This window comes from Sciurus vulgaris (assembly GCF_902686455.1).
Source record: "Sciurus vulgaris genome assembly, chromosome: 2".
Classification (NCBI taxonomy): Eukaryota; Metazoa; Chordata; class Mammalia; order Rodentia; family Sciuridae; genus Sciurus; species Sciurus vulgaris.
The window spans coordinates 189,976,316-190,003,751 of record NC_136462.1 but is presented as its reverse complement, the minus strand read 5'-3'; the positions used below and the strand labels follow the sequence as shown (position 1 = coordinate 190,003,751).

At 46.2% G+C, this 27,436-nt stretch overlaps 2 protein-coding genes across 4 annotated transcripts in view; one reads left to right on the top strand and one right to left on the bottom strand.

Annotated features, from left to right (window-relative positions):
• SYS1 (SYS1 golgi trafficking protein) overlaps window positions 1-14,680 on the bottom strand; it is a 34,809-nt gene extending 20,129 nt beyond the window's left edge. For 2 of the 3 annotated variants that reach the window (XM_079126996.1, XM_079126997.1), the window contains exons 1-3: window positions 14,476-14,680; window positions 14,028-14,264; window positions 12,418-12,485 (exon numbers count right to left, since the gene is read on the bottom strand). In XM_079126996.1, the coding sequence (XP_078983122.1) occupies window positions 12,418-12,485; window positions 14,028-14,189 (230 nt within the window). In that variant the 5' untranslated portion in view covers window positions 14,190-14,264; window positions 14,476-14,680. Of the gene's footprint in view, window positions 1-10,370; window positions 11,011-12,417; window positions 12,486-14,027; window positions 14,265-14,475 lie in introns of those variants that run through there. The other variant, XM_079126998.1, reaches the window with a different exon arrangement.
• On the top strand, window positions 531-4,678 carry TP53TG5 (TP53 target 5; the record flags this gene model as incomplete). Its single annotated transcript, XM_079126701.1, has 7 exons — window positions 531-575; window positions 871-945; window positions 1,139-1,269; window positions 2,188-2,225; window positions 2,565-2,569; window positions 3,002-3,670; window positions 4,670-4,678. The coding sequence occupies 7 exons, from the start codon at window positions 531-533 to the stop codon at window positions 4,676-4,678; spliced, it is 972 nt and encodes a 323-aa protein (XP_078982827.1).
• Window positions 14,681-27,436: the final 12,756 nt, after the last annotated feature.

The following is a 27,436-nucleotide window of genomic DNA, read 5'->3' as shown; positions in this document are numbered from 1 at the left end:
TGAACTCCTTGAGAGTAGGAATTTTCTTTTATTCCAGCACTTAGAAAAGCACGTGGCCTGTAGCAAGTACAGTCAACTCATGTGACCCAACAGAACAGAGGAGCATGGTTTGGGAACCTGGTTTCCAGAGGTGCCAGACCTTGGTCAGGTTTCCGGCCCCACCGTCATCCAGCTGTAAATTTTTGAACCTTTTTGAACCTTGACTTCCACATTTAAAAAGAGGGAATAATCCCCTTACCTCACAGGGAGGTTGTATCAGGTATGCCGCCGCCTGTCCCCTACTGTGTTTCTCCACAGATGGGAGTTTCCTTCTCACCTCCCACCCTCTACTCCTGCCCCCCACACACTCCCTGGAGACCCAGCCCTGTTGCTGTCACACATTTCAGTGATGTCACAGCTCCCTGCCTGGGGGCTCCAGCACCGCTCTCTGATGTCCAGGCTGAGTGCTGTCTGAACTGCGAGGGGCAGGGCACAGGCAGTGCCTGGTACCAGTCTTGCTCCTTCAGTCTTTGAGGCCTCACAGCGCCAGCATGAGTCCATCAGCAAAGAGGCCCAAGGACAAAGTGGTTTCCGAGGTCAGACTTTGGACTGGACCCTGGGGTTAGCTCCTAGAAGGGGCCTTAACAGAGTCCAGTCATACCAAGGACAAGGGACTTCCAGCCTGGGGGGAAAGGGAAGCGAAGGACGAAGGGAGATCAGGAGAGTTAAAATGGCCTCCCCAGTTCTGTGCCCAAACCAGGGTGACGAAACTGCCAACCTTGGGCCATCAAACCGCACTTGGTCAAGTGGAGAGGCCAAATGGAGGTGTTCTGGAGATTCCTCCTGCACTAGCTAACTCACACTCTCTCTCCCCACCCCACCCCACCCCAGATGCAAGATGAGAAACTACAGGACAAGATAAGTCAGCCTGTCTGCAAAGCAATTGAGCGGAACCGACTTAAAATGGTAAGATGACTCACTTTGACCCCAGTTGAGGGGATCCTGAGTCCCAGTGCACAGCCGCTCCTGGTTGCCAGGCCAAGTGACCCAGAGGAATCAGCAGACCCAGTTCTGAGCTGAGAGACCCACAGGCAGGGGATTGGAAGGCTATCCCAGGACAGCTGGAGCTTCTATTTCTCTGGTTTCTTGCCCCTGACAGGTATTAAGAAATTTGTCGCTCTTGAAGCTACTCAAGAGCTCCAACCGCAGGATCCAAGAACTGCATAGCCTAGCAAGACGGTGTTGGAATTCAGTGCTCAGAGTTCCGAAGATGCTCCGTATTTCCTCCGGGTGAGCCCACATTATCCTCACCATGGACCCAATAGCTGTCATTATGCTAAAGAATATAGAGAATAGGTCTAATTTTCTCAAAGGCTCCCTAAGACAGGTATTTATTGTACCTGTTTTACTACTGATGGGGACTGAGACTCAAGAGATGAAGTGACTTAGCTCACTTAACTGAACTGAGAAGTGGAAGAGCTAGGATTTGAAGTCATTCCTGTCTGATATCAGAGCTGTGGCCATAACAGTGTTCATGGTCATCCAATTATGAACCTAAGCAACACCTGCAGCACTGAGTGGGCGGAGTCACTCCCCCTCCCCCTCCCATCAACCCAACCCAGAGGTTCACCTGCAGACTGGCCCCTGAAGTCTGAGGATTAGTATATCTTGGTGAGGCTCAGTTTCCTAAGTTACAACAGAATATTAAGAAAGCTAACATTAGGTACCTGCTAAGAACCTAACACCAGCTACTGTGATAAGCACTTTACAAGTATCTACCCATTTAGTTTATTCTTCCCAAGAATCCTAATAGGTACACAGAATTATCTCAGCTTTACAAATACAAAAACTAGGACTCTGAGAGGTTAAATATCTCACCCTAGTTCCAGTTGCTGGAGAAAACTGATTCTGAATCCCCATTTGTCTGATTCTAAAGCCTCTGCTCTACAAGCCACTCTGCTGCTTCACTACCTCCTATTTAGCAGAAATCTCATGAGGATTCTGGGCGTGACAGTGGGCCTCCAATTAGCAGCATCCATTACCATCACCAGTACTGCTGCTATCTCAAGCCCACCTCTTTCCACATGGCTAGGATGGGCTAGGATGGGGCTTGGCAGGGGCCAAATCTATTAGACACGCTAGGGGAAGTCTCCTTCCAGCCTGTAATACCTATTAACCCCCCTGGGCTCTTCGGATTTGGCTTCCTAGATACAGGCAACCAGAAGTAACAGAACCAGCAGGGTCAGGTAGCACCACAGTTTCCCAACTTCATTATGATTATGATTATGATTATGATTTGGTACTAGGGATTGAACACAGGGGTGCTTTGCCACTGAGTCACAACCCCAGTCCTTTTTATTTTTTTTATTTTGAGACAGGGTCTTGCTAAGTTGCTGAGACTGGCCTTAAACTTTCAATCCTCCTGCCTCAGCTTCCTCAGTTGCTAGAATTAAAGGTATATACCACCACGCCCACTTCCCAAGATTTTTTTAAAGCAGTGGAACCTCTCCTCAAATATCAATCCCCAAGCCCGACTATACTTTTGTTAGGGGGGCTATCTTGCCCTCATCCTGTCCCCACTCTAGGGCAGGTGAGGACCTTGGAAATCTTCTTCCTCAAGGAATATTAATGCTTCTTGAGACATGATCTGAAAACAAACAAAAACAAACAAACAAAGAACAAACACTGAACTGTTCACCCTCTCAACTGAAGTCCAGAGAGACAAAACTCTAACCTAGTGGTAGATGCAAACAATATAAAACCTCTCCCATCCCTCTGCCAATAAATAACCACAGCCTTGTCACTAGGCACAGGACTCTGGGCAATGGACAAGTTTCTTTTCAGGCCCTCTCTAACATTTTTTAAAAATATATTTTTAGTTGTAGATGGACATAATACCTTCATTTTGTTTATTTAGTTTCTTTATGTGATGCTGGGGAGCAAACCCAGTGCCTCACATATGTTAGGCAAGCGCTGTACCACTGAACCACAACCCCAGCCTCCTCTCTAGCTATCTTAGCAGGATCCCCTGAGCTGGCTGAACAGCAACTTTCTCAGGACAGGGCTAGAAAATCAGAGCCTTGGTTCTGCTCTGCTGAAAGCCTTTTCTCTCCCTGCCAGAGACAATGCCTGCAATGAAGTGAAAAAAAATAACGAAAAACTCCAGGAAGCTAGATTCCTTGAGAAGAAACTGGAGACTAAGAAAGAAGAGTCTATAGAAGAATCTAAGGAGACAAGGGCCAATGAGTGGAAGCCGGAGATAGCATCTGAGATAAAGAACAAGGAAAAGGAGTCAACTGAAGCAGTGCCACTAGATCAGGTGGAGCCTGAGGTCCCAAGGACATCGGGGGGTCATGGCCTGAACACTCGAGCCCGGGTGAGGCAACTCTCTACTGTGGGCCGCCGAGTCATCTTCCTGAAGACCCACTACCACAGAAGTTCCATGGGGGATATGAAGCAGTTGGATGTAGACGGCCAAAATATCTGGTTCGAGGGGCTGCCCAGACGAATCCACCTCCCAGGGCCCCGCGTCATGTGCAGACCCTCTAGCCTGCGCTGGGTCAAGCGCTGCTGTACCCGCTTTTGCTCTGCGTCACTTGAGCTGCCTATGTACCATTCTTACAAGGTGGGTGTGGCAACACCACTGCCAGGCCAGGGAGATGCATACCCAAGCCAGGCACAGAGCCCCAGAGTCAGTAGGCTCAGGATCCTAAGTTTTTTTTCAATTTTTATTTTTATTTTTTTATGCTATTGGGATTAAATCTGGGGCGCTCTACCACTGAGCTACATCCCCAGCCCTTTATTTTTTACTGGAGATCGAGTTAAGTTGCCCAGGCTGAACTGAAACTTGTAATCTCCTACCTAGGTCTCTTAAAATTGCTGGGATTACAGGCATGCGGCACTGGGTCCAGCCTGAATCTTATTTTTCTGCGACGGGGTCTCACTGTTGCTCAGGCTGGTCTGGAACGCATAGGCTCAAGCACTCCTCCTGCCTCAGCTTCCCAAGTGCAAGGCCTACAGGCATGTGCCGCCATGCCCAGTTGGGATCCCAAGTCTTGAGGGCAGTGACTAATAGTGCTGGGAGGCGCTGTCTTCACTGCCAGAGACGGGAAGCCACTGACCAAGGCCAAACATCGGCATAGTGGCAGGGCTTAGGTTTCTCAGGGGCTCTGGGGAAGGAAAGGCACTGAGAGTGTGGGTTCCAATGTGGGTCATCTCACTGCCAGGAGGCCTCGGGAGGGGCTAGAACTGCTTGGCTCTCAATCTCATAGAGGTTTAAATGAACCGGTTTAGGGAGGGACACGGCCAGATTGGGCCTTGTGGCATCCCGTTCCCTCTTCCACCAAGTCAACCCTCCACTGTTTGATTTATTCATGCTTCAAATGAGTTACTCTGTTTTGAAGCAAAATAATACTAAAAAAAAAAAAAGAAAAAAAAAGAAAGAAAGAAAGAAAGAAAAGTACAAGGAAAGAAAAAGAAAATGGAAGAACACAATACTTCGATCCTTCCATGGAATCAGTGCAGTCCCAGTGAAAGAAGGGGGCTATTGGCTCTGGAGGTCCAGCTTAAAGGGAGGCTTCCCCTTCAGCAAAAACCAGCATCTCCAACTTGTCCCTGTGCCCTTTTACAAGACAGCAGCGCCCTCTGGCGGCAATCTTAGCGCCTAACACTGAGGTCTCTGTGCACGCAGGTGGAGTGACTCGATGAGGAGAGGGTGGAGATCGCGCAATCGGCTGGACGGGAGGGTTGGGCGGGCAAATTTGCGAGTCTACAAATAAAATCTTCCACGTGGCACTTAAAAAATGCTGCCGCTGGCTCTGCCAGTTCGTGTGAGGTTGGGAAGGATGGAGAGAAAAAGGCCCTTGGTGGAGAAGGCCAAGGGAGTGTGCGTGTGTCACGTATTCCTGTTCCCCAGCTTCTTAGGCCAGTGAGGAGCTGGGACAAATAAGCCTGCTGGAGGCACTAGCACCCACCCCCAGCCCCCACCCCCCGAGCGGGTTTCCTGAGTGCTGCACTCTTCTCTATGAAGTCAGAGCAGGGCATTTGCTGTGGGCTTCCTGGGTCCAAGGTGCCTCACAATGGCTGTCCAAGCGGGAGGAAACCTTGGCGCCCAGACAGAAAAAGGGACTTGCCCTGACTCACTCAGCAAGGAATGGCAGGAGCTGCTCCCCATTCCATTGTCCCAAGAAAGGTGCAGAGAGCAGGTCCAGAAGTCACTAGGCAGTGGAGAAGTCCCAGCATCCAGCCGTGACAAGCCCTGATTATCAGTGCATTCGAGTCCATAAATGGGTTTTGGCTGCACCTCTATATATGGCCCCCCCGGGGTCACATCACAGAAAACACCTGGTCAGGCAGGGAGCTGGCACATCTCTACAGCACCAGTGATATGGCAAGTCCATCCTTGAATCCAAGCCCTAGTTGACTCCATCTGGTGGAAGTCGCCCTCTGTCTATAGGAGCCAAAGGGTCTGGAACGCAGTTGGGGAAAGGAAAGCCCAAGTAGCTCCAGTTTTCTCCAAAAACTATACTCCTCCATATTCCCGGAGGCACGCTGCACAGAGGGCGCGTTCCAGAGAATTCCGCAGCCATCAAGAGGCGCAGAGCCTTCTCCACCCTGTCGGAGGGAGACTGCGGTGGTGAAGAATTTCAATGATTAAGAGGGTGACCTATGGAAAGGCTCGCCCACGTCGCTCCTCTCCTCTGGACAAGTGCTCAGCTGGGCGACTGGGTCTCAGTGGATCTGGCATCTGGGACCCGGTCCAGCCAGAGTGGAGCCCCTCTTCGGGCTTCCTACCCCCTGGTGTGATCTAAACATACCCCCCCACTTCCCCTGCAACCTCCATTCCAGTAACTCGCACTTCCCAGCTCAACCTGTACTCCCGCCCATTTCATCAGTAGTCTGCATTTCCGTTCCCTCGCCCGTCATCAATCCCATCGACCTTGGAAAATAACCTTACTCAATTGTCCTTCCAAAGCACCTGATCCATCAACCTTTAATGAACTTCTGTCCTGAGCTGCCATCAGTGGGCAGTCAGGGCAGCCTGCTTCCAAATCCTTTCTGTCCCTCTCCTTTCCTCAAATTGCGGGGGACCCCAAGTGAAAGCCCAAATGGGGAAATGGGGTGGGCCTAGGGGGACTGGCAACTTCCACTTTGCTCCACAGAAAGCAGTTGGTCTCCACCTGCTGAAAGTCACCCAGTACAGGGGAGGCCTGTGTGCTGAGGGTGGAGTACAGCATGGCCAGGAGAGCAGGAACTACAGGTCCCAGGGAAAAGCGACTCCCAGCAGTATTCCCGCCAGCCTCATCCCCACCTGCCCTGGCATTTATGCCTCTGATGACGTGCCTTTCACAATCCCCCAACTGCCATCTCCCCACTACCACCACCCTCTTATTTGACCACTTTAGTCTGAGGCTCTCTGGGTTCTCTGAGATCCTGATTTGGGAAGGTAGTCATCTCACAAGTTGTTCCTTAACAGTTAACCAGTGCAGGAAGGGAAACTAAATGGTTGAATCTAAACTTAAGTTGATGTTTAATAAGCCAGGGACTATTTCATCTGTTCTCAAAATAGGGATAAAGTAGATCAGGCTCATGTAGGTGAAGCCAGTTTGTGGGGTATTGAACAAATGTTTGGCCTTTCCCCAAACCACCTTCCTGGCCCTTTGCCAAAATAAACCTTGAGGTTAGTACTGACCCTATTTCTTGCTTACTGAGCATCTACCTGTCAGCTTTTAGAGAACTAGCTGCTTGTTAACAAACCAAACTTATGTTCCCATTCACAACATTTTGCTAAGGTGGCATCTGGACTCCCTACATTGTCCCAGTTGTTTGTCCATGTATATTCAAACAACTGAAATGTACGGAGGGCAAGGCTTCGGGGCAGATGTGGCTACCTTTTTATCAGTCGTGCGATGTTGGGGAAAGCGACTTCCCAACCCTCAACTGTTGTCTGCAAAATGGGGGGAATGGCGGTGCCTGTTTCACTGGATTAAGTGAAAATGGACATTGACCACTTACAGGGCAGGGCACAAAGAGTCCAACACTTGGTGGTGGCACCTATATCACAGGCAAGTCAGTCCCCTATCTAACATTAGATAACACAGGACCAGAAGAAAGTCGTCTCCTCTTCGGTAAAACGGAGAGGTGAGCAGTAGCCTAATAAATATAAATCCATGGATTCAACCTTGGACCAAAATTACTTGTGAAAAAAAATACTGGGTCCATACTGAACATGTACAGATCGTTTTCTTGTCATTTCCTATAGTATAACAACTATTTACATGACATTTACATTTCATTAGGGATTGTAAGTCTCTGGAGATTAAAGTATACAATAGGATGTGTGTAGATTATGTGCAAATAACATGCCATTTTCCCCTTTTTGTTTTACTATGCCCCTTTATTATGTTTTACTTTATAAAAGGGATGAGCACCTTCAGAATTTGATATCCTTGGGGATCCTAAAACCAATCTCACATGAATACCTTGGGATAACTATACTCACCCTCATTTTACAAAGGAGGAAACTGAACTAGGGTGAGACTAAGTACCTTACCCAAGATCTCACAGCTATTAATGAGGATTCCAGAACTTAACCCTGCACTCCACTGCAGCTCTTTAAAGTCATCCAGCATTGGACCCTGAGAATACTGACTTGCCCAGGTAGGGGCAGAACATGGCTTAGCTTCTTCTATCCCCTCCTGCCACAATGCTGTTTTCAACACCCTTTAGTAGTTTTCTACAGAAAACCTCAAGCAAGACACTGGCTTCTAATCCCCCAGGACTCCTCCAATACTGAGTCCGCCCTTACTCCTTCTGCCCTGGGTTCCCAGAAGCCCTGCCCCTGAGGATCTGTGATCCCTGGAAGTACAGAAAGATATTCCACACCTGAGTGCTAACTGCCCCGGCCCCTAAAAAACTACCCTGATCTGGTAGTCAGAGGAAGAAGTCCAAGAAACTCAGCTTCTAGGACGGGCTGTTTGGGCTATGCACCACCAGAACTTAGAGAGACCTGGAGCTTCCCACCAAACCCCACTCCCAGGTATCTTTTGCTACCATCCTGGCTCCCATTTGGCTCGGATTTGGACAGGGTTGCCTAGAGCAAGGGGTTAGAGGTGCCCTCGGAGCCAGACATCCCTTTCTCCATTCCCATCCTCCTTCAGAGTTATAAACTATTCTCAGCAATTATTCAACAGTCCACTTTTCTCTCTGAATGACTAGAAAGTCAAGATGATTATCAACTTGAAATGGGATGAAGTAGTTTTGTGATCTGCGTACTATCCTTTATACTCTGGAAATAAAGATATTTCTGCATTCCTACAACTACTTGGGAAATTTCTGGCCATATTTAGTATACTGTCTATCAGTTTTTCTTCGAAAGTTAGTAATATTTATAAAGCACTATTCATCCTTAGTATTTAAAACAATGCAGTGGAATGGGGAGGTACACTTATAAGGTGATAGACTGTTTAACCAATCAAAATGTATGCTTATTAATGTCACTATCGGAGCCCAAATCCTGGTACTGCCAGCTCTTTAAAAGAACCTTGTGTAAGTTCCCACACTCTCCTCATATGGAAGATACAGATGATGGTATTTCCTTCTTCAGAAGGTTGTTGGGAAGATTAAGAAATGAAGCATAAAGCCTTCAGCTCTTATTGTTACTTTGGAAACTATAAAACTATTTTAAGGTGACTTTTTCTTTTTTGGGGGGCGAGGGGGAGAGCTGTACTAGGGAGGGAATCCAGGGACTTACACCTGCTAGATGTTCTGCCACTGAGTTCACACCCAGCCATTTTTTCTCTTTGTTCTTAAGAAGTCATTAAGTTGCCCAGGCTAGACTTAAAAAACTTGCAGTCCTCTTGCCTCAGCCTCCAGAGTAGCTGGGATTACAGGCACATGTACTGTGCCTAGCTTAAAATCACATATTTTTGATCCATAACTGTCACTCAACTTGCGGGGGTGCTGGTTCTTCTGATTTGGGGCCCTTTCCAAAAGTCAAAGTAACATGAGTCAAAGACTTGTCATCACAGAAAATATTCAGAAAAAAGTGGCACCAGTCCTCAAAGGAAATCCTAAAGAGGTATTCCAACCATAATAGCAGTTAACAGCCACCACAACTCATCAAGGGAGAGAGCTGCCACATGGGGTGTATCTGAAGCACTTCAAAATGAAGTTAGTTACATGCCTGTAGAATTTGTGGTGTCTAGGGGGAAATCCACCAACCTGCCGGGCTTACCTCCTGGACCCTGCAGCCAGGAGTACCATGCCCCAGTAATAAGCTGCTTCCTTCTAGTTTAGCCACAGCACTCTGAGTTCTTGAGCTGCCTCACTCTAGCACATTCTCAGCTTCCCCCCAAGCATGTATGCTCTTAGACCTTCACCCTGTAAGCCTCAGTTCCCTACACCAGGCTCAGAGCCAGGACACTAGAAAGGCTCCCAGAGAGACAGCAAAACTCATCTATGTAACTATAATACTAAAAGCTAAAAACGACAGCTTTCTTGGGCATGATCCAGAGAAACTAAAGAATACTGATGGTTTCAACGCAGAAGTGGGTCTAGACTAGTGTGCTCCATTGCACATGTTCAGAATCAGCAAGTAGCGGTGGCAGGGTGGGGGCGCGTCCTAAGAGTCACAGCAGTTAACCAGAGGCATAGAAGTAGCTATGGGGGGTAGGCAGGAATTTCCTGCATATGAAGTATTTTAACCAAATGGAGGAATAACTCGAAGGTCCAGGAAAGGAGAAGTAACTTAACAATTCTTTGTAGCTCCTTTGCCTAGCTGTTCATCTATCTCACTTCCACCCACGAATTACAAAGGAAGTACAGACAGAACCATGGAAAATACTGTATTTCTGTACACAGGAAGGAGAGCTGCAAGCCCCTCACAGAGGAAACTTTACCCCAAAGAAATATCTTAGCAGCAAATTTTTATCTGACTCAAGACTATCAGCATAGCCTGGGCTAGAAAGTTGGCCTTTCTATCTCTGGGCACCCATTATGCCCTTCCCACCAGAGAATTCCAAATAATACAAGAAAAAGGAACTCCTGTCAGCACTGAGATCCAGTGGGAACTGGGGAACCTGGTCATTCCTAGAGAGCAGGCAGTGACTCTATTATGAAGGTCAGACTGGAAGTGATGGGATACTTCTCTGGGTCCTGTGCCCTGCTTTGAGGACTGGCAGCAGGGGGAGTCCCGGGAGTAGGAACTAGAAGGAAGTTGATCATGGGTGCTTGGGTGCACATGTGTATGTGTGTAACAGGGCACGGGCCATGCAGTCTCCTTGTGCTTGAAGTCTGCATCTGTCGCCCTCTCCCTGACAGCAGCATAGTACTTTGCACCTACATCTCTTTCTGTGGCTATGGATCCAGAATCAGTGGCTTGGCAACATGGCAAAGGAAATAGCTGTCCAGGGGTAAGACAGATGACTAAAAAGAGTGGTTTGTTCCAATCAGATATCCTTGATTTTTTTTTTTTTTTTTTTCTTTTTTAAAACAACAGGCTGGTGACAGGTATGATGGCTCAAGAGTGACATGGTTCCAAATCTTGTATGACCCTCAGGGGTCCCCTTCCTGACCTCCCAGATACCAAGGCTTCAGCAGACAGAGGTCATTCTTGCAGCTGTGATCCTGACTGCTACCTGCCTCCTTGACGGGGTCTCACTATCTCTCCACCAACAGAGACTTCACATTTCCAGGGTACCTCTCAGACCTGGGCTGGACCTCATCCAGAAGGTCTGAACAGCCCAAGTTGGGGAACCCAAGTGCCAGTAGAGTGTCCAAAGGGCCCAATTCTAGACATTGGATTTAGGGGCTGAGTTGAGGGGGATCTCCTTGAGCTCCGTCCGCATGCACAGGTACTCCCCGATGACAGCCATGAGTGCAATGCACACGGCTTGGACCAGCCACCAGGTCAGCGCCGAGGGAAAACGGGAGCTGTAGAACCAGCAGCCCAGGAGATGAAAGAAATGGACAGTGACAGTGAAATCCAGACACTGCTTCCCTCGCCGGATGAAGTACAGCAAGCCCAGGGCACTGTTGGGAGAGGACAGCAGTGAGTTGTCACTGAGTTGTCCTGGTCTTAGATTAGGTTATTTGGGGGGTAGGGGCAATTAGGATGGCAGCATAGTGGTCAGAAGCGAGCAAGGTTAATTGTGAAACAAGTGTTACAATATTAGATGCCTAAAGGAACCTGGTAGGTAACATCAAGAGTGAATCACACTGAATAGAAGAAAATAAAACTAGGAGATTGATGATAAATGGCAACTGTCAGAGGGATGCTAGGGATTGGTGGTGCACCCTAAAACTATACACATTCTTTCTAACGCAGAGACAAAAGCTACTTGCATCTAGGCAAATGTTATCATACTAGAAGGGTAGCCTGGATCCATTCTCCCATTATTCAAGAGAAGCCATAAATCTGCACTTTTATAAAATATGTTAACTTTCAACTAAGTGAAAAAATGTTTTAATGCCAGGCCCAGTGGCATACCCCTGAGGCTTGAAAGGCTGAGGCAGGAGGATCATGAGTTCAAAGCCAGCCTCAGCAAAAGCGAGGTGCTAAGCAACTCAGTGAGATCCTGTCTCTAAATAAAATATGAAATAGGGCTGGGGATGTGGCTCAGTGGTCGAGTGTGCCTGAGTTCAATCCCCAGTACCAAAAAAAAAAGGTTTTAAACTCCATGTATGGGCTGACCTCTATATAAGCCAAACAGAACATATGTGGGAGACAAATTTAGTTCAAAATTAGCTCACCAGTATTCATCCTCCAGTGTAAGATCAATAATAATAACTATGTACAAGGCATCATTCTAAGTACTTCCTGTGAATTAATTCACTTGATCCTTACAACTATGAGGTAGGCAATGTCATTAGACTCACTTCACTGATGAGGAAATGGGGCTTAGATAGATTTAACTTGTCCAAAGTCATTAGACTAGTGATAAAGCTGAGATTCAAAGTCAAGTGAGTCTACCTCTCAGCCTGAGATGTTGATCACTATGCTAAACCACCTCTCAAGAGACAGGCAATGGTCATGAGTGATCTTACACATCACCAAGTCCAACTCCTTGTATGCAGATAAAGAGCCTGAGGCTCAGAAAGGAGGGAAGTAACTAGGTCAATGGAACAGGGACCAAAGATAGATAGTTTTCCTGACTTCCAGTCTTATCCTTCCCTCACTTCATGCCATATCAGGAAAGTGATCTGAGATGGAAGCTATCATGCAGGCAGCACACATAGTTACAGAAGAGCTTTGCAGCTAAGTCAAAACAGCAACAGAAGGAGTTCCACAATAGAGTCAATTCCAGAATTGATCTCTGCCACCCACTTCAGTCCACCACTCCCCAGGAACAAGTGCCAGCATGTATCATGTACAAATATAGGAAGTTAGTCCCAGTGCTAAGACCCCAAAAGCTGGATAATAAAACTGGTGATACTCACCAGGTGAGAGCGTTGAGGATGAAGGACATCATGGAGAGCCGGCCTGGAGGGGTAGAAAAGCCCAGGATCTGAGGGGGAATCACAAATGGAAATATGCTAGAGAAGTGACTTGGCAGAGCCCCAGGCTCTAGGATCCCAGTAGACTTCCTAAGGCACAAGTATTCTTTCCAAATCACACAAGACCACACCTACTTTGATGGGACTGTATGATGAACTATTTCCAACGACATATTGTCATATACATTCATTATGGTATCCCATTTGATCCTCACAGTAGGCAAGAAAGGAATTACTAATCTCAGTTTACAGAGGAGGATATAAAAGCTCGAAGGAGTTAAATTGCCCAAAGTGATACAATATTTTGAGAAGGAGGTTCAGCAAACTATTGGCCCATAGGCAAGGCACCTGGTTTTGTAAATAAAGATTTATTGAAACATAGACCTCAGCTATTCACTTACTTATTGTCTCTGGCTGCTTTTGCACTATGGTGGCAGAGCTGAGTAGTTGTGACCTAAAACCTTTACTATCCTCCTTTCAAGAAAGGTTTGCTGACTCCTGGCCTAGAACTCAGGTTGTACACATCAGTTGACTCTTCAACACAGCCTAGGATTTCCATGTGTCCTTCCTAGAAGAATGAAGGCTCCTACAAAGCTATTACTCTGCACCTGGTAGGTATGAACCTCTGCTACCCTTGACACAACATTAAGTGAAGACCAAGTATCTCTACCACACTTTCAGCTTACAAAGAAAGGCCTATGACATCCATAGTCTCATATTATCCTTATGAAAACCTTGAAAAGCCTTTGTTATTTTTATTACTATCTCTATCAGGATAACAACTTGCCCAAGGGCTATGCAAAGAATAAGTATCAGGAGCAAGAACTCCAGCCAGGTCTCCTGGTTGAGCATAGGTAATGATCTGTGCTCAATACCAATATACCAATATACCAATAGATGCCTCTCAAATGTAACTTCCTTTACACTTTATAAAGCACTTCTTATTCCTAGGCCCCTCTGGGCTTCATAACATTTTACTAAGGATGATACGGTATGATTATTCTGCCCACTTTCCAGAAAATGAAAAAGCTCTAAAAAGTGAAGCAAGTTGCCCAAGTTCCCAGAGCTAGTATGTCTGGGCTTAGACTGGACTCTTAAGAACAGGCTCTCTGTACTGCAATTCATGTCCTTTCCAATACCAGTTTCATGATTTTGCAGACATGAAAGTAAGTTCAGAGAAGGAACATTTGTCCCAAATCACAGGGCAAGTAAAGTGAAGCCTAAATGGAAGCCTGTGACCCAAAGTCTAGGCAGTATTCACTGTACGAATGCATTTTTATCCATTCTTCTCCCCAGAAAGGAGGCCTATCAGAGTTGCCTGGGACGCAGGCCTATTTATGATAGCATCCAGGCCTTGCCTTTGCGCTCATCTGCCTCTGTTATCAGTCATTCCATTTCACCGATGGGGCAGTTGAGGCTTAAAAGGGTAAAATCCCTCCCGCAGGGCCACAAAGAGAGAAAGTGGCCCAGCTGGGTCTACAGCCCAGTAGTGTCAGACCACAAAGCCACTCGGTGTGGCCGAGACCCCACCCCCACCGGCCCGGGAACCCTACCTCGGCGTCGAACATCTGGTCCAGCGAAGGGCTGCTTCGCACTAGCGCGTCCACAAGCGCCAGCCACAGGCCCAGCGAGCCGTAATAGACAGTCTGCATGAGGACGATCTGCGACAGGATCAGCAACGGGTCCCACACGTAGCTGCGGAACTGGCCCGCCATGCCGGCCCGCCGGGCCCGGCCGCCGCCCGCGCCTGTCAGCACCGCCGCTCCATGGGCCCCGGGCCGCCCCGCCACCTGCGGGGACACACGCCCGGCCTCAGCCGGCGGGCCGTCGCCCTGGCAACGCCGCCAGGCCTGGAGGAGGGACTGGGCCCGAGGGGCGAGCCCATTCCGGGAGTTGGGGGGAGGGCGGGGCGGACAGACCCATTCCCAGAGTGAGGGGAAGTCCTGCCCATTCCGGCTGCTCGGCCCCCGCGGCACACGAACTCTTCGGGGGTTCACTCACCGGTGATGGACTCAAGGATGAAGCTCCCGAGCGCGACGTGGCTTCATCTGCAAGCTCCCGAAGCAGGACTGACAGACAGAACCATGGAGAAGCGGCCCTACGGCCTAGAGAGGCAAAGATCCAGCGACCCGAGGGACTGTAGACGCTGCGTAGGAAGGAAGCGTTTCCGGGGACGGCGGCAGAGGGGCGGGACTGAGGTTGCGCAGGCGCGCTGTGTGCAAACTTTCGCTGAACCACTTAGAGGGTATGGGCCGCCGGGAAAGGATCGGAGCACATGCGCAGAATGAAGGGTGAAGGCGAACGGAAGTGAGGCAGAAAAGCCGTAGTGCTTTAGTGCCCTCTAGAGGGGAATCTAGAAAAAAACTCAAAGACCGAGTGGTCCTGGGCGGAGAGTGAGGCCGAAGGATGACAGGTTTGAGGCCAGCTTCTGCAACTTATCAAGGCCCTCAACAACCTAACAAGACCTTGTCTCAAAATAAAAAATAAATAAATAAAAAGGGATGGGAATGTAGCTCAATGGTAGAGCATCCCTAGGTTCAGGCCCTAGTACCAGACACACACACACACACACACACACACACAGGACACGGGGTGGGGCGGGAGGAGCGGGGAGTGGGCAGAGAGAGGAAGGGAGAAGCACAAGGGCAATGTTAGGATTTAAATTAAAGTGTTTCCAAACACCTGAATTCCCCGTGCCGGGAAGAAGGTTAGAACACATGAGATAGTACCTGCTGTCAGACACACTGTGACTGGTTTAGATGACAAAGTATTATAACGTGTTATCCAATGGAGAAACTAAAGGTACTAAAGTCAGACCTGGAATCAAATCCGACCTTGCCTGCTGCCTTGATTATTTTATCTCTGCTTTCTCTGAGTCTGCCGAATAGTGGACAGTCCGTAAATATTTGCTAAATGAGTCAAGTACAGAGAAAGGGCAATAGCAAATTGGTGACTCACTTTATTTCTGCTCCAGCTGACCAAAACTCTTCAACTTCATTGATCCTAGGTTCCTCTTCTCTGGAGTTGGAAAGAAGGGAAGTAACTGGTTGTAGGAAAAGAACCAGGGTTTCAAAGTCAGCTCTATCACTTCTTAGCTGTGTGACCAACAAATCATTTCCTTCATTAAACCTCAGCTTCCCCGTTTATGCAATAAGGAGTTAGACAAGATTAAAGTTTTCTAATATTTTATCTGCCCTCCACTAATTGTTTTCCCATTTAAAAAATGTATCAGAGACCCATGAAACTTCCAGTCAGAATTTCTGAACAGTGTGTGATAGCCATGTTATCACCTTGAGTTGATATAATTCCAGACAAAAGAAACTTGAGACTTCATCAAGAGTATGTGCCAGGTGCTGTGGTATACACCTGTAATTCTGGCTACTCAGGGGGTGAGGCAGGAGGACTGGGAGTTTGAGACAAGCCTAGGCAACTTCCTGTCTAGAAAATAAAAAGGGTTGTAAATGTGGCTTGTGGAGCAACTGCCTAGCATGCAGGAGACTCTGGGTTCAATCCCCAATAGTGGAAACAACAAGGAAGACAAAAGAAGTATATGATTTTCCTTATCATTTGGAAACGCTATAAACAATTCACTTGGGTTTCAGATTAGTAGTTATTAAGGCCCAAAGTTTTCTGAAGTGTTTTCCAGGTGAATCATTCTCTTAGGCACCTCGATTCATTTTACAAAAGATACATTCAAATTCCTTTAGTCCACTGATCACTCACATGATTAATGTTTGTGAGAAAACATCTGTTTATTAAGTGCCTACATGATCTTGTTTAATCCTCATAATCCAAGAAGGTATAATATTATCCCTCTTTTTATAGGTAAGGAAACCGATGCTCAGAGAAGGGACCTGGCTACTACCTAAGTCAGGGAGGGTGTAGGAACCTGAGCAGGATTCACACTCAGGATATCTGACTCCAAACACCAAAATCCACTCCAGAAGAAAAGAAACGGAAGGAAGGATCTGATCGTGAAGTAGGTGGTTGAGTAGTAGGAAGTAGGAAAGGAACAGTCAGTTCTCCACTCAGGTCACCCTGGGGTGAGAGATAAGAAGTGAGGTTCAGGAAGTACACTGGAGAGCTTAGACTTAATTTCCCAGAGCAGTTCCATCTTCCTTCCAGGTTCTGGAATGTGTGGCCTGTCTTGGAGTCCATCCCCATCACGTCACAACTGGGCCCACTCCACCCCTTTCTCCTCCCCTACAGGTAAGGCTCTCCCTACCTAATTCTCCTGGAAGGAAAACACACAGCCTAGAGCTTGAAGTTAGAGCTGTTTGGAAAGCTTGTGTCTGATGTCATCCTGTATCTTTGAACCTGCCTATGGGAAAACCCCGGGACACGACTAGGCAGGAGCTTGTTTCCTTTTCCCTTTGGAAGGTTAGCCCTTGGAATCCCACCTTTCTGTGCCCCAGAAATGGGTACCATCCTGTGTCTTAATTTGAATCCAAAAAGGAAACCGAGAGCTGGGGAAAACCAGGGCAGTTCCTCTGGCAAGACTTCTTGGCCTATCTGCAAAATTTGACCACAGTCAGCCTGGTTCAGACCACAAAATCAGAGTTAAAGTCCCACTGACTTGCTCTGTGACCTTGGGGTCACACTTGCTGGGTCCTAGTATCCTAAACTATAAAATGAAAGAGGGACATTGGATTCCAACCTCCTAATGCAGCCTGTGGCCATCTGACTCGCCCCTGGAACATATTGGAACATTGCACATTCAGATTTCCAAGCAAACCTAAGTCTGAACCTCCAGAAACAGAATGCAGAAATCTGTATGTGTGTGTGTGTGTGTGTGTGTGTGTGTGTGTGTGTGTACGCATGTGTGCAGTGCTAGGGATCAAACCCAGGACCTTGCACATGCGAGGCCAGCATTGTACTACTGAGCTACCCTCAAAGTTAAAAATCTATATACTAAAGAACTCCTAAAGTGAATTCAAAGTGTAGCCACATTTGGTAACTACAGAACAAAATGATCTGTTGTTGACCCTAAACCAATTTCTCCATTTACCAGAAAACTTCTCTGTGACATTGGCATGTACATGGCTCTCACTGAGCTTCGTTTTTTTTTTTTTTTTTTTTTTCTTTTTTCTGTAATATAAGGGGGTTGGACTAGGATAGCTGGTCTCAAGGGCCCTTCCCATCCTGCCAAGTCTGTTGTTCCAAACTTATTAATGAAATTTTAAACTTTAGGACAAGGCAGAGTGACAAACAGTCATAAGCTGGGACGGACTGTCCTCCAGGTGGAGGGGAGGGGAGTAACTTTCGTCACTTACGTCACTCCCACACTGGGGCCTCACTGTGAGCATATGAGGACAATTCCTACTAGGGTCATTTTCTGGTCCACCCCCATAAATCTCTTGAGAAATATTCTCACGTCGGACCATGGGCTTCGGATCTCTGCTTAGATTTAAATCCTGACCCTGTTGCTTCTTGCTGGGTGACCTTGGGGAAGTTATTTCATCTCTTTCAGTCTCAATGGTTTCGGTCTTTTGGTTTTCTCTTCTATAAAGTGGGGATCAAAATAGCACCCTCATGGGCTGCCCTGGGGATCAAATATGTGCTTAGTTCACTTCCTGACAAGCAGTCGGTACTAAATAAACATTAGTAATATTTATGTTATTATTTCTTCCCTTAGAATGTGGGAGTGGAAATACCTAAGTTCTCAGATACATGGCAAGGATCCTACCAGTTATTAGGCAGACATAGTCCCACCCTACTCTCCCAAGATTCCCAGCTCCCTTCCTCTATCCCTCTCTCTGCCCTTAAGTGCTATGGTCCACTCACATGTTTCCTTTCAGGACGATTTTATGAAAATACTTCAGCACAGACACGTCTCAGGAGCAGGTTATACAACTCTGTGCACACACTTTGGAAACTCCATGTGGAAGGCCAGCCTTTGGCTGCAATCCTCCACGTCAGTGACCATCCTGGACACCAGCCAGTGAGTTCCTTTCTTAGAATGGAAACTAGAGAAAGAGCTCATTGGCTGCCTGTTTTCTTCTCCAGACTGAGAACACTTTGTTATTCAGTCTGTTTTAAGGACTGTGTGTGTGTGTGTGTGTGTGTGTGTGTGTGTGTGTGTGTGTGTTTGAGGAGGAACATGTGCTGAGCACTTACTGTAGACACTTATGTTATCTCATTTAATCCTTATTTAATTTCCAAAACAAGCCTGGCAGTTGTAGATACTATTAATAGTTGCCCTTCACAGCTGAGGCACCGGCGGCTCAGAGAAGGGGCCCTGTTTACCTAAGGCCACACTGCCAACCCAGGCCCGTCTGACTCCACGCTCTTCCTCTTCCTGACAAAGTGCACTGAACGCTGCCGTTTACACAGAGCTTTCACATACGTTACCTCATCTTGTTCCCACAGCCCCAGGGACATAGGCATAAACATTTTTCCCATTTTACAGATAAGGTAACTGAGGCTCGGAAGAGGAAGTGACTCACAGTCAGTATCCAGCTGAGGCATGGTGGGTCTTGTCAGCAGGAATCATTAAAATTTAAAAACGCAGGGGCTGGGGCTGGGGCTCAAATGAAGGAACACCTGGAGTACTGACTTTCTGCTCCAGCCTCCCTGTTCTTTCCTTTACACCAGGGATGATCAAGGGACTGTTTCCTTTGTTCCAGGCCTGATCATCACCTCTCCAGAGGGTGGACAATGCTAGACACACCAGTAGGTGGCTGGACCTCTGAGTCCTTAAACAAAGGACTCTGAACCATGTGTAGGTTCCCCTGGCCTAAGATGCTCTGAAGAGGAAGCAGAGGGGTAAAACAGTCTTAAATGGTGGCCTCACCCTTCAAGTTTCCTGAGCTTGATTCTTGCCCCACCATGTGCTAAATTCACTGTCCCTACCTAGGAAATTATTCTTTACTCTGACCTTAAAAGACTCGGGACTTTGTTATATGAAGAAAAGTTGTTTTCTTCACCTTCATTTTCATGATTCATTCAGTTAGTCATCTGATATTCATTGAGCATTTACTACTCACCAGGAGATGATCTAGGAGGTATGAATATAAATGAACGAAGTGAGTAAAGGTGAAAACTTTGGCCTCCTGGAATATAATTTGGCCTCCTGGAAGACACACATGATAAACAAGTCATAAACAATGTAACATTTTTACATCAGGTAATAAACTGTGCTACAAAGAAAACTGAGGTGGGGGGTGGTGGTACCTGCCTGTAATCCCAGCAGCTAGGCTGGGTTCGGGAGGCTGAGGGAGGATCGCAAGTTCAAAGCCAGCCTCAGCAAAAGCGGGGTGCTAAGCAACTCAGTGAGACTCTGTCTCTAAACAAAATACAAAATAGAGCTGGGGATGTGGCTCAGTGGTCGAGTACCCCTGAGTTCAATCCCTGGTATTCACCACCCCCCCCAAAATAAAAAAGGAAAAAGAAAACTGAGGTCAAGGAGGTGGAGGAGAAGGGAGGATGGAGAGGATAGACGTTCTTTCAGAAATGGCATTCACCTTGCCAGGAGAGGTGGCTCACACCTGTAATCCCAGTAGCTCAGGAGGCTGAGGCAGGAGGATTGCAAGTTCAAAGCCAGTCTCAGCAGTGATGCACTAAGCAACTAAGAGAGACCCTGTCTCTAAATAAAATATTTAAAAATGTCTGGGGATGTGGCTTGGTGGTTAAATGCCCCTGGGTTTGATCCTTGGTACAAAGAAAAAGAAATGGCTATCTTTCTGAAAAAACTTTAGGTAGAGACCTGATTGAAGTGAAGGATGGAGCCATAGGATACTTGGGGAGAACATTCCATATACAAAGAACTCAAGTGGAAACCCCCAAGGCAGGAATGAGATTGGCGTATTCGTGGAATAGCAAGGAGGTCAGTGTGGCAGGAACTGAGTGGGCAGAGGGGAGGGTGGAGGGCCATCAACCCACACCCACCAATGTCCACCTTAGTTCGTCATCAGTTTACAACACCCCTAGAAGAGGAGTAGAGGGGAGGCGTGGGAGGAGTTCGTGAGAAGGGAAAGTGGGGCAGCAAATCTGTTCATTCGTCATTCATCTGGTCTGGCAAATAGTTACTGAGTGTTTACTATGGCACTGTGCTGGGCTCAGTGTATACAGTGACAGCAAAGCAGAAGCAGTCCTTCCCCGCGGAGGTCTAGTAGAGAGCATATCCGATCAGCCAGACGTTGAGGGATTATGTTTATGTGAATCACAGTGAATACTGTGAAGGATGCTATAGAAAAGAATTTGGACAGGAATATAATTTGACCTCAGAGGAAGATATCACTGGGAAAGTAGCATTTCAACCGAGTCCTGAAAGATGAGTAGGTTGAACCAGCGCAAGGATGTGATGTTCTAGGAAGGGAGACAGCCTGCTTGAACAGCCTGGGGTCTTCACATGATGTTTCTTTTATTGGAGGAGGAAGCAAAGAGGAGACAATGGGAGGTGAGTCACCTTGGCTGCACCTAAATCAAACAGTAGGACTAGGCTTCCGTCTGTGTCCCTTCCTTCCTTCCTTCCTTCCTTCCTTCTTTTCTTTTCTTTTCGACTGGGGATTGAACCCAGGGCCACTTTACCACTGAGTTACATCCCCAGCCCTTTATTTTGAGACAGGGTTTTACTAAGTTGTGGAGGCTGGTCTCAAACTTGCCACCCTCCTGCTTCAGCCTCCTGGGTTGCTAGGATTACCGTCATGGTTACACACCCAGCTCAGTCTATGGTCTTTACCTTGCTGCTCTGCTACCTTTTTGCAGTAACAATAATTCTCACTGTTTGCAAAGAGTAGGTTCCAACTTCTGTGGCATCTGGACCAGAAGGGCACCGCCTCCAGCTTGATCGATGCTGGAGTAGGGAAGAGCACCTCAAGGGAGCCAGGAAAACTGCAAGGAAAGGAAAGTTCAGCTGAATGACTGGTTCAGAGTGTCTTCTGGTTTCTCTGCAATGCAGCCCTATGAGCTATGACTCGTGAATCACATGGCGCTGTGCCTAACACATACTAAATAGATGATGGTCCCATCAAGTTCTCTCTATGGAAAGAGCCCAGGGCTAGAAACCAAGGGGTCTGAGTTTCCATGAGGCTTTGTCAGCCTGGACAATTCCCTGCACCTTTCCAAACTCTAGTCTCCTCAACTGTGAATCAGCTGTTTGCAATAGGCATCTGTCCTGCCTCCCTGATACCCCACGTTGTCAGGACTGTTTGGGGTATATAAATGCAAAAGGAATCAGGGCTGTAAGTGCAGTAGGACAACACGGGAAGGCATAAAAGTCAAAGAGACCTGAGTTTGAATCCTGTACTAGTCAGCTTTTACTGCACAAAAACATCCCCGGAATCCGGGGGGCAAACAAGATAGCTTGTATTTCTCATGAGTTAGCAGGATAGCTAGGGCAGCTTTATTAGAACTTTATTATCATTTCTTAGTCTGTTTTCTCGTCTGTAAATTAGAGATGATACTGCTAATTTTACACAGTCAAGGGGAGAATGATGCTTGATGTTCCCTTCTAACTGATCATACTCTCTGCTCAGGATATGGGAGAAACTAGAAGATGTTCACCGTCTAGGCCAATTAGTCACCCAAGAAGTAGCCTGGCCTGCAGGTGCTCACTCAAGGAACAGGAGGGCCTTTGGCCAAGTCAATTAGACTGTCTGCCCCCAGATTTGGACTGGATGAGAGACCCAGGAAGTCAGTAAGAGAGAAGCACACACTAGGGACAGGGGGAGAGGGTGTGAAGAATGACACTCAGATTAAGAGCATACAGACTCAAAGAGGTGGAGCCACGGCTGCCAGCCTGTGGAACTATCTCAGCACTTGATGTTTTCATTTCCGTTTCACTCTTCAGCCCTCCTGATCCTCCTAATATTTTGAAGTCCCTTTTGCTGAGGAGTTCCAAGTGAGGCGTGTTTCCTTGTGATGGAGGAGCTGGACTAAGAGACGATGCACATAAAACTTCCAGTCCAGAGCTTGGCCTAGCCTAGGTCCTTAGCCTACTACGGAACTGGTGGCTGTGGTCCACTGTGCATAAGCAAGGACAGTGTCTCCTCTACCAGGATTTATCAAAAGACCTCTCACACACAAGATGCTCATCAAATGTTTGTTGGATAGATGACCAAACGAATGAACTGCTCTGTCTGAGTCTCAGGAGAAACAGCCAAATGGCATCCCCCACTTCCCACAGAGCCCAGCTCGGCTGATCCTTAGCCTGTGCCAGACCTCGGGATAGGCGCTAGGGACACAAGCACAACAAGACAACGTTCCCACCCTCGTGAGACATCCTCCTGCTGGGGGACAGAAACAGTACACATGTGAAAGAACAAATAGGAGATGGCAGGTAAGGAAAATGTTGTGAGAAAAAATTTAGAAAAGCAAATAGAGTAATTGAAGGGCCTATTTTTAGAATTCCTCAAAATACCAGGGGTGGGTGCTGACTCACTGCAGGGCCTTGCTTTGCCTGTCTCACAATGGGGTACTGTTGTGTGCAGTGGTCTGGGAGGACGCTGTGACCCTGGTGTTCCCAGTTTCTGTGGTTATGCAAGGCAGTGGCTGGACATTCCATGGGCGCTGGAAAGTCCAGGCTGTCGTTATCTTGAGCCAGGGAGAGATTTGCATAGAGTGAGGAAGACCAGAAAGGGTTGGCACCTTTCTGGGAGAGAGAACCCCACCACCCAATCCCTTAGCTGTTCTAAAAATGGTGTTCGTGATTACCTACTTACTACTGTGTCTGGGGAGCTCTTGGTGAGTGGAATAACTCTAAACTCACTCTCTTTTTTACTGGGGATTGAACACAGGGTTGCTTGAACATCCTCAGCCCTTTTAATTTTTTTATTTTGACACACGGTCTCACCAAATTATTTAGGACTTCACTAAGTTACTAAGGTTGACCTTGAACTTGTGATCCTCCTGCCTCAGCCTCCTGAGTCGCTGGAATTACAGGCATGTGCCAACCTCCCTGGCTCAAGACTCTTATAAGGGAGACATCTTTGCTCATTCATCATTTTTTTTTTAAATCTATAAAAATAGATAACATTTTCAGAGCACTGTGGCACAAGCTTGTAATCCCAGCAACTTGGGAGGCTGAGGCAGGAAGATTACAAGTTCGAGGCCAGCATCAGCAATTCAATGAGGCCCTGAGCAATTTAGTGAGACACTGACTCAAAAAATAAAAAGGGATGGAGATGTGGCTCAGTGGTATAGCACTTCTGGGTTCAATGCCCAGTATGAATAATAATAATAACAACAACATTTATAAGCTGGATATTATAGTAATCACCATACTGTCAACATTCTTATGATGTTAAGAACTCTAATGATCCTTAAGTTACAAGTGAGGAAAATGAGGCACAGAGAAGTAAGGTGTCTTACTCAAGGTCACACAGCCGGGATCACAATTCAGATCTGACTCTGAAGCCTGTGCTCTTAACCTAACTAACACGAGCAGTAAAGGAATGCCTGCCCAAGGGAGGGGACAGATGGAACACTAGGACTCGGAGGAAGAGAGGAAAGCCAGAAGAAGATGATAGATTCCAGGTTCCAGGAGAAGGGGCAGTTGAAGACAGGCTCGATTACAGCACTAGGGGCCTGGTGTTTGTGGAGTTGCAGGTGTGAGCTCAGACTCGGTTACCTCTGGCCTTGGGGTCAGGGAACAGGGGAAGGACACCTTCATCCCTGTGGTGGCCTGGGTCTCACTCCTTTTTAAACTGGATGCCAGGGAGCTGCCTGTTGCCCTGAATCACTTCCATTCTCTTGAAAAGAAGCTAGGGGGAGGATAGAAAGTGTCTGGCTCCTGATTTCCCTTGGACCCACTCCATGTCAGGAACAGAAAATAAGGAAAAGAGAGGGGAACCAACCTAGGTGACCATGTACTGCATGCCTGCTACTCACCTTCCTTCCTTCCCTAACTACCTCGAGAATGATTCCTATTTTACAGAGGAGCAAAGCAACTCTTCCTCCAATCTGCAATTCCCAGAAACAGGATTTTTTTTTTTTTTTTTTTTTTTTTTTGGTACCAGGAATTGAATGGAGGGGCGCTCAGCCACTGAGCCACATTTCCAGCCCTTTTTCATATTTTATGTTGAGATAGGGTCTCACCAAGTTACTTAGAGCCTCCCTAAATTGCTGAGGCTGACTTTGAACTCACAATCCTCCTGCCTCAGCCTCCCGAGCTGCTGGGATTACAGATGTATACCACCATGCCTGGCTCAGAACTAGAATCTTATTCAAGACCTTTGAACCCTAGAAATTATGTGGGTTCTGTTGTTGGCTGTTTTTTTTTTGTTTGTTTGTTTGTTTGTTTTTGTTTTTGTTGTTGTTCATTTGTTTGTTTTACTTCAGCTTCATGCAACAAATTGGGGACTTCAATTAGGTATAACAAATCGTGACTACTGCCTTTTGTTTTCTGGGGGGCCAAAGAAGAACTCAATAGAGCTTCTCAAATGACCTCAGGTTTTCATCAAATCTTTTAAAATTCTTTAAGGGTCAGGAATTCTTTGAGAATCTAAAGAAAGAATGTGAAGTTTATTGCCCCAGAATAATTTATGTATAGACATGTACTCTATAGGAGGACTGATTATTCATGCCCCCCGTAACCCCCACCCAAGAAGCCCAGGTTAAAAACTCAAATCCACAGATAGAGTCTCAGAACTGGGGGAGGAAATTAATTCCTTAATTCCAGGGACAGTATTATTATCCAAACCTTCCGCTAACTATAAACTAGCCATTTTCAGTTTTTCTGCCCGTGTGCTCTCAAATTTTTATTTAAACACTAAATTATTATTTAAACACTATATACTCCCTGGCACATTTTTTAGTTGATAGCTAACATTTTTCCATCAAAAGTTTTAAATAGTTGCAAAGATTGTAATTTCTGGCATATTATAAATTCATACACTCAGAAATAAAAAGCTCACATCATTCTCTTAAATGAATTAAATACTCTACCAATTGACACTTGCAACCATCCATTTTAAAAATATATGACAACTTGAAAGACTGAGGCAGGAGGATCGCAAGTTCAAAGCCAGCCTCAGCAAATTAGTGAGGCCCTAAGCAACTTAGCAAGATGCTGTCTCAAAATGAGTAAACAAATAAAAAGAGTTGGGGATGTGGCTTAAGCACCCTGGGTTCAATCCCTGGTACTAATAACAATAATAATGATAATAATAACAATAATCCATGAACAGACTCTTCTCTTTTTTTTGGTACTGGGAATTGAGCCCCGTGCTTAACCACTGAGGTATAGTGAGAGAATTAGGAAGAAATAAGTTCTTAGTACTTATTTTCTTTGTATTTATTTATTTCTGCAATGCTTAACCACTGAGCCACATCCCCAGCCCTTTTTATATTTTGTTTAGAGACAGGGTCTCACTGAGTTACTTAGGGCCTTGCTAAGCTGCTGAGGCTGGCTTTGAACTTACAATCCTCCTGCCTCAGCCTCTGGAGTCGCTAGGATTACAGAAGTGCGCTACCGCGCCTGGCCCAGACCCTTCTCTAAATGTCAGAAATGTTTCAGGATTCCTTTTCCTACTTGAACTCAAATTTCTGCTCCATGTTCTACCACAAAATTTTTATCATTTTTTTAAGTGCCTAAGAGATTTATTGATGGTTACATTATACGTATCTGCTTGAAAATGTAAGTGTAAAAAAATGAATTACTATTTTACTTTTATCTTAAGACTGGGTACTAAACTTTTTCTACTATTACAATTATTCTTAGAATGCACTTGATCAAAATAATACAAATATATGACAATTTTTAAAAGTCCTACAGCAATTTAAACAGCGTTATTGAGGTAGACCTGTCATGAAATAAACTACACACATTTAAAATAAACAATTTGAGTCTAGTGTGGTGAGGTACTCCTATGATCCTGGTGACTTGAGGTGAGGCAGGACAATCACAAAGTTCAAGGCCTGCCTCAACCACTTAGCAAGATTCTCAGCATCTTAGTAAGACCCTCTCTCAAAACAAAAAATGAAAAGGGCCGCAGATGTAGCTCAGTGATAGAGCACCCCTGGGTCCAATTCTCAGTATGGAAACAAAACGAAAATCCTGGGTGAATATTGGTCACTCTGGAATAGGTTTCAGCTATAATTTTATTCCTATTTTCCACTTTTTATAGATGTCAAGCAGTGGTGTTAGAAGCAGATTGCACTGGTTCATCAGGGTCAATTTTTGTGAATATTGCAAACTGGTTGTTAAGCATAACTACTACTAAAAGCTAAATAATATCAACTTACATTTAAATAAACTGTATTAAAATAGAAAAAGGCTGGGAGTATAGCTCAGTGGTAGGACACTTGCTTAGCATGTGCAGTCTGGGCTCATACCTAGCATTGCAGAAATAAATAGATACAAAGAAAATAAGTACTAAGAACTTATTTCTTCCTAATTCTCTCACTATACTTCATTATCTGTGTTCTTGAGATTATGTATACTATATTATCCATGGATAGAAATACTGTTCATCTCTTCCCAACTCCATATTCAGTGACAGCTCATTGATAGCGTGAAATCAACCAGTGTAAGAGAAATTGGCAAATGGCGCAAATTAGCACTCCCACCTTCCCAGGCCTATTGCCAAACATTTACCAGCATCCTGCTGGCTGTAAATGCTGAGAAATTTTCCCTTAAAGAAGTTGGTGGGAACGGAAGGAATTTTGTTATAGCAGTGCGATGACAGATAACTAAAATCACAGAGTAATCTATCATCAAAAATTACTACCAACTAAATTAGGCCCCTAAGTTCTGTGGAAAGCAAAGTTTGTCAACCATTTAGCATGCAAAATGATTTTTTATTGTGGCATGAGATTTGTTCATTTTCTCAGTTTTTTTTCCCCCCCATATCCTAGGGAAGCAAATTAAGAATAGTTGAAAATAGAGGCTGAGGCAAGAGGATCAAAAGTTTGAGACCAGTTTGGGCCAGACCCTGTCTCACAATAAAAATTAAAACGGACAGGATGTTGCTCAGTGGCAGAGCATCCTTGGGTTCTATACCTATTACCAAAAAGGAGAAAG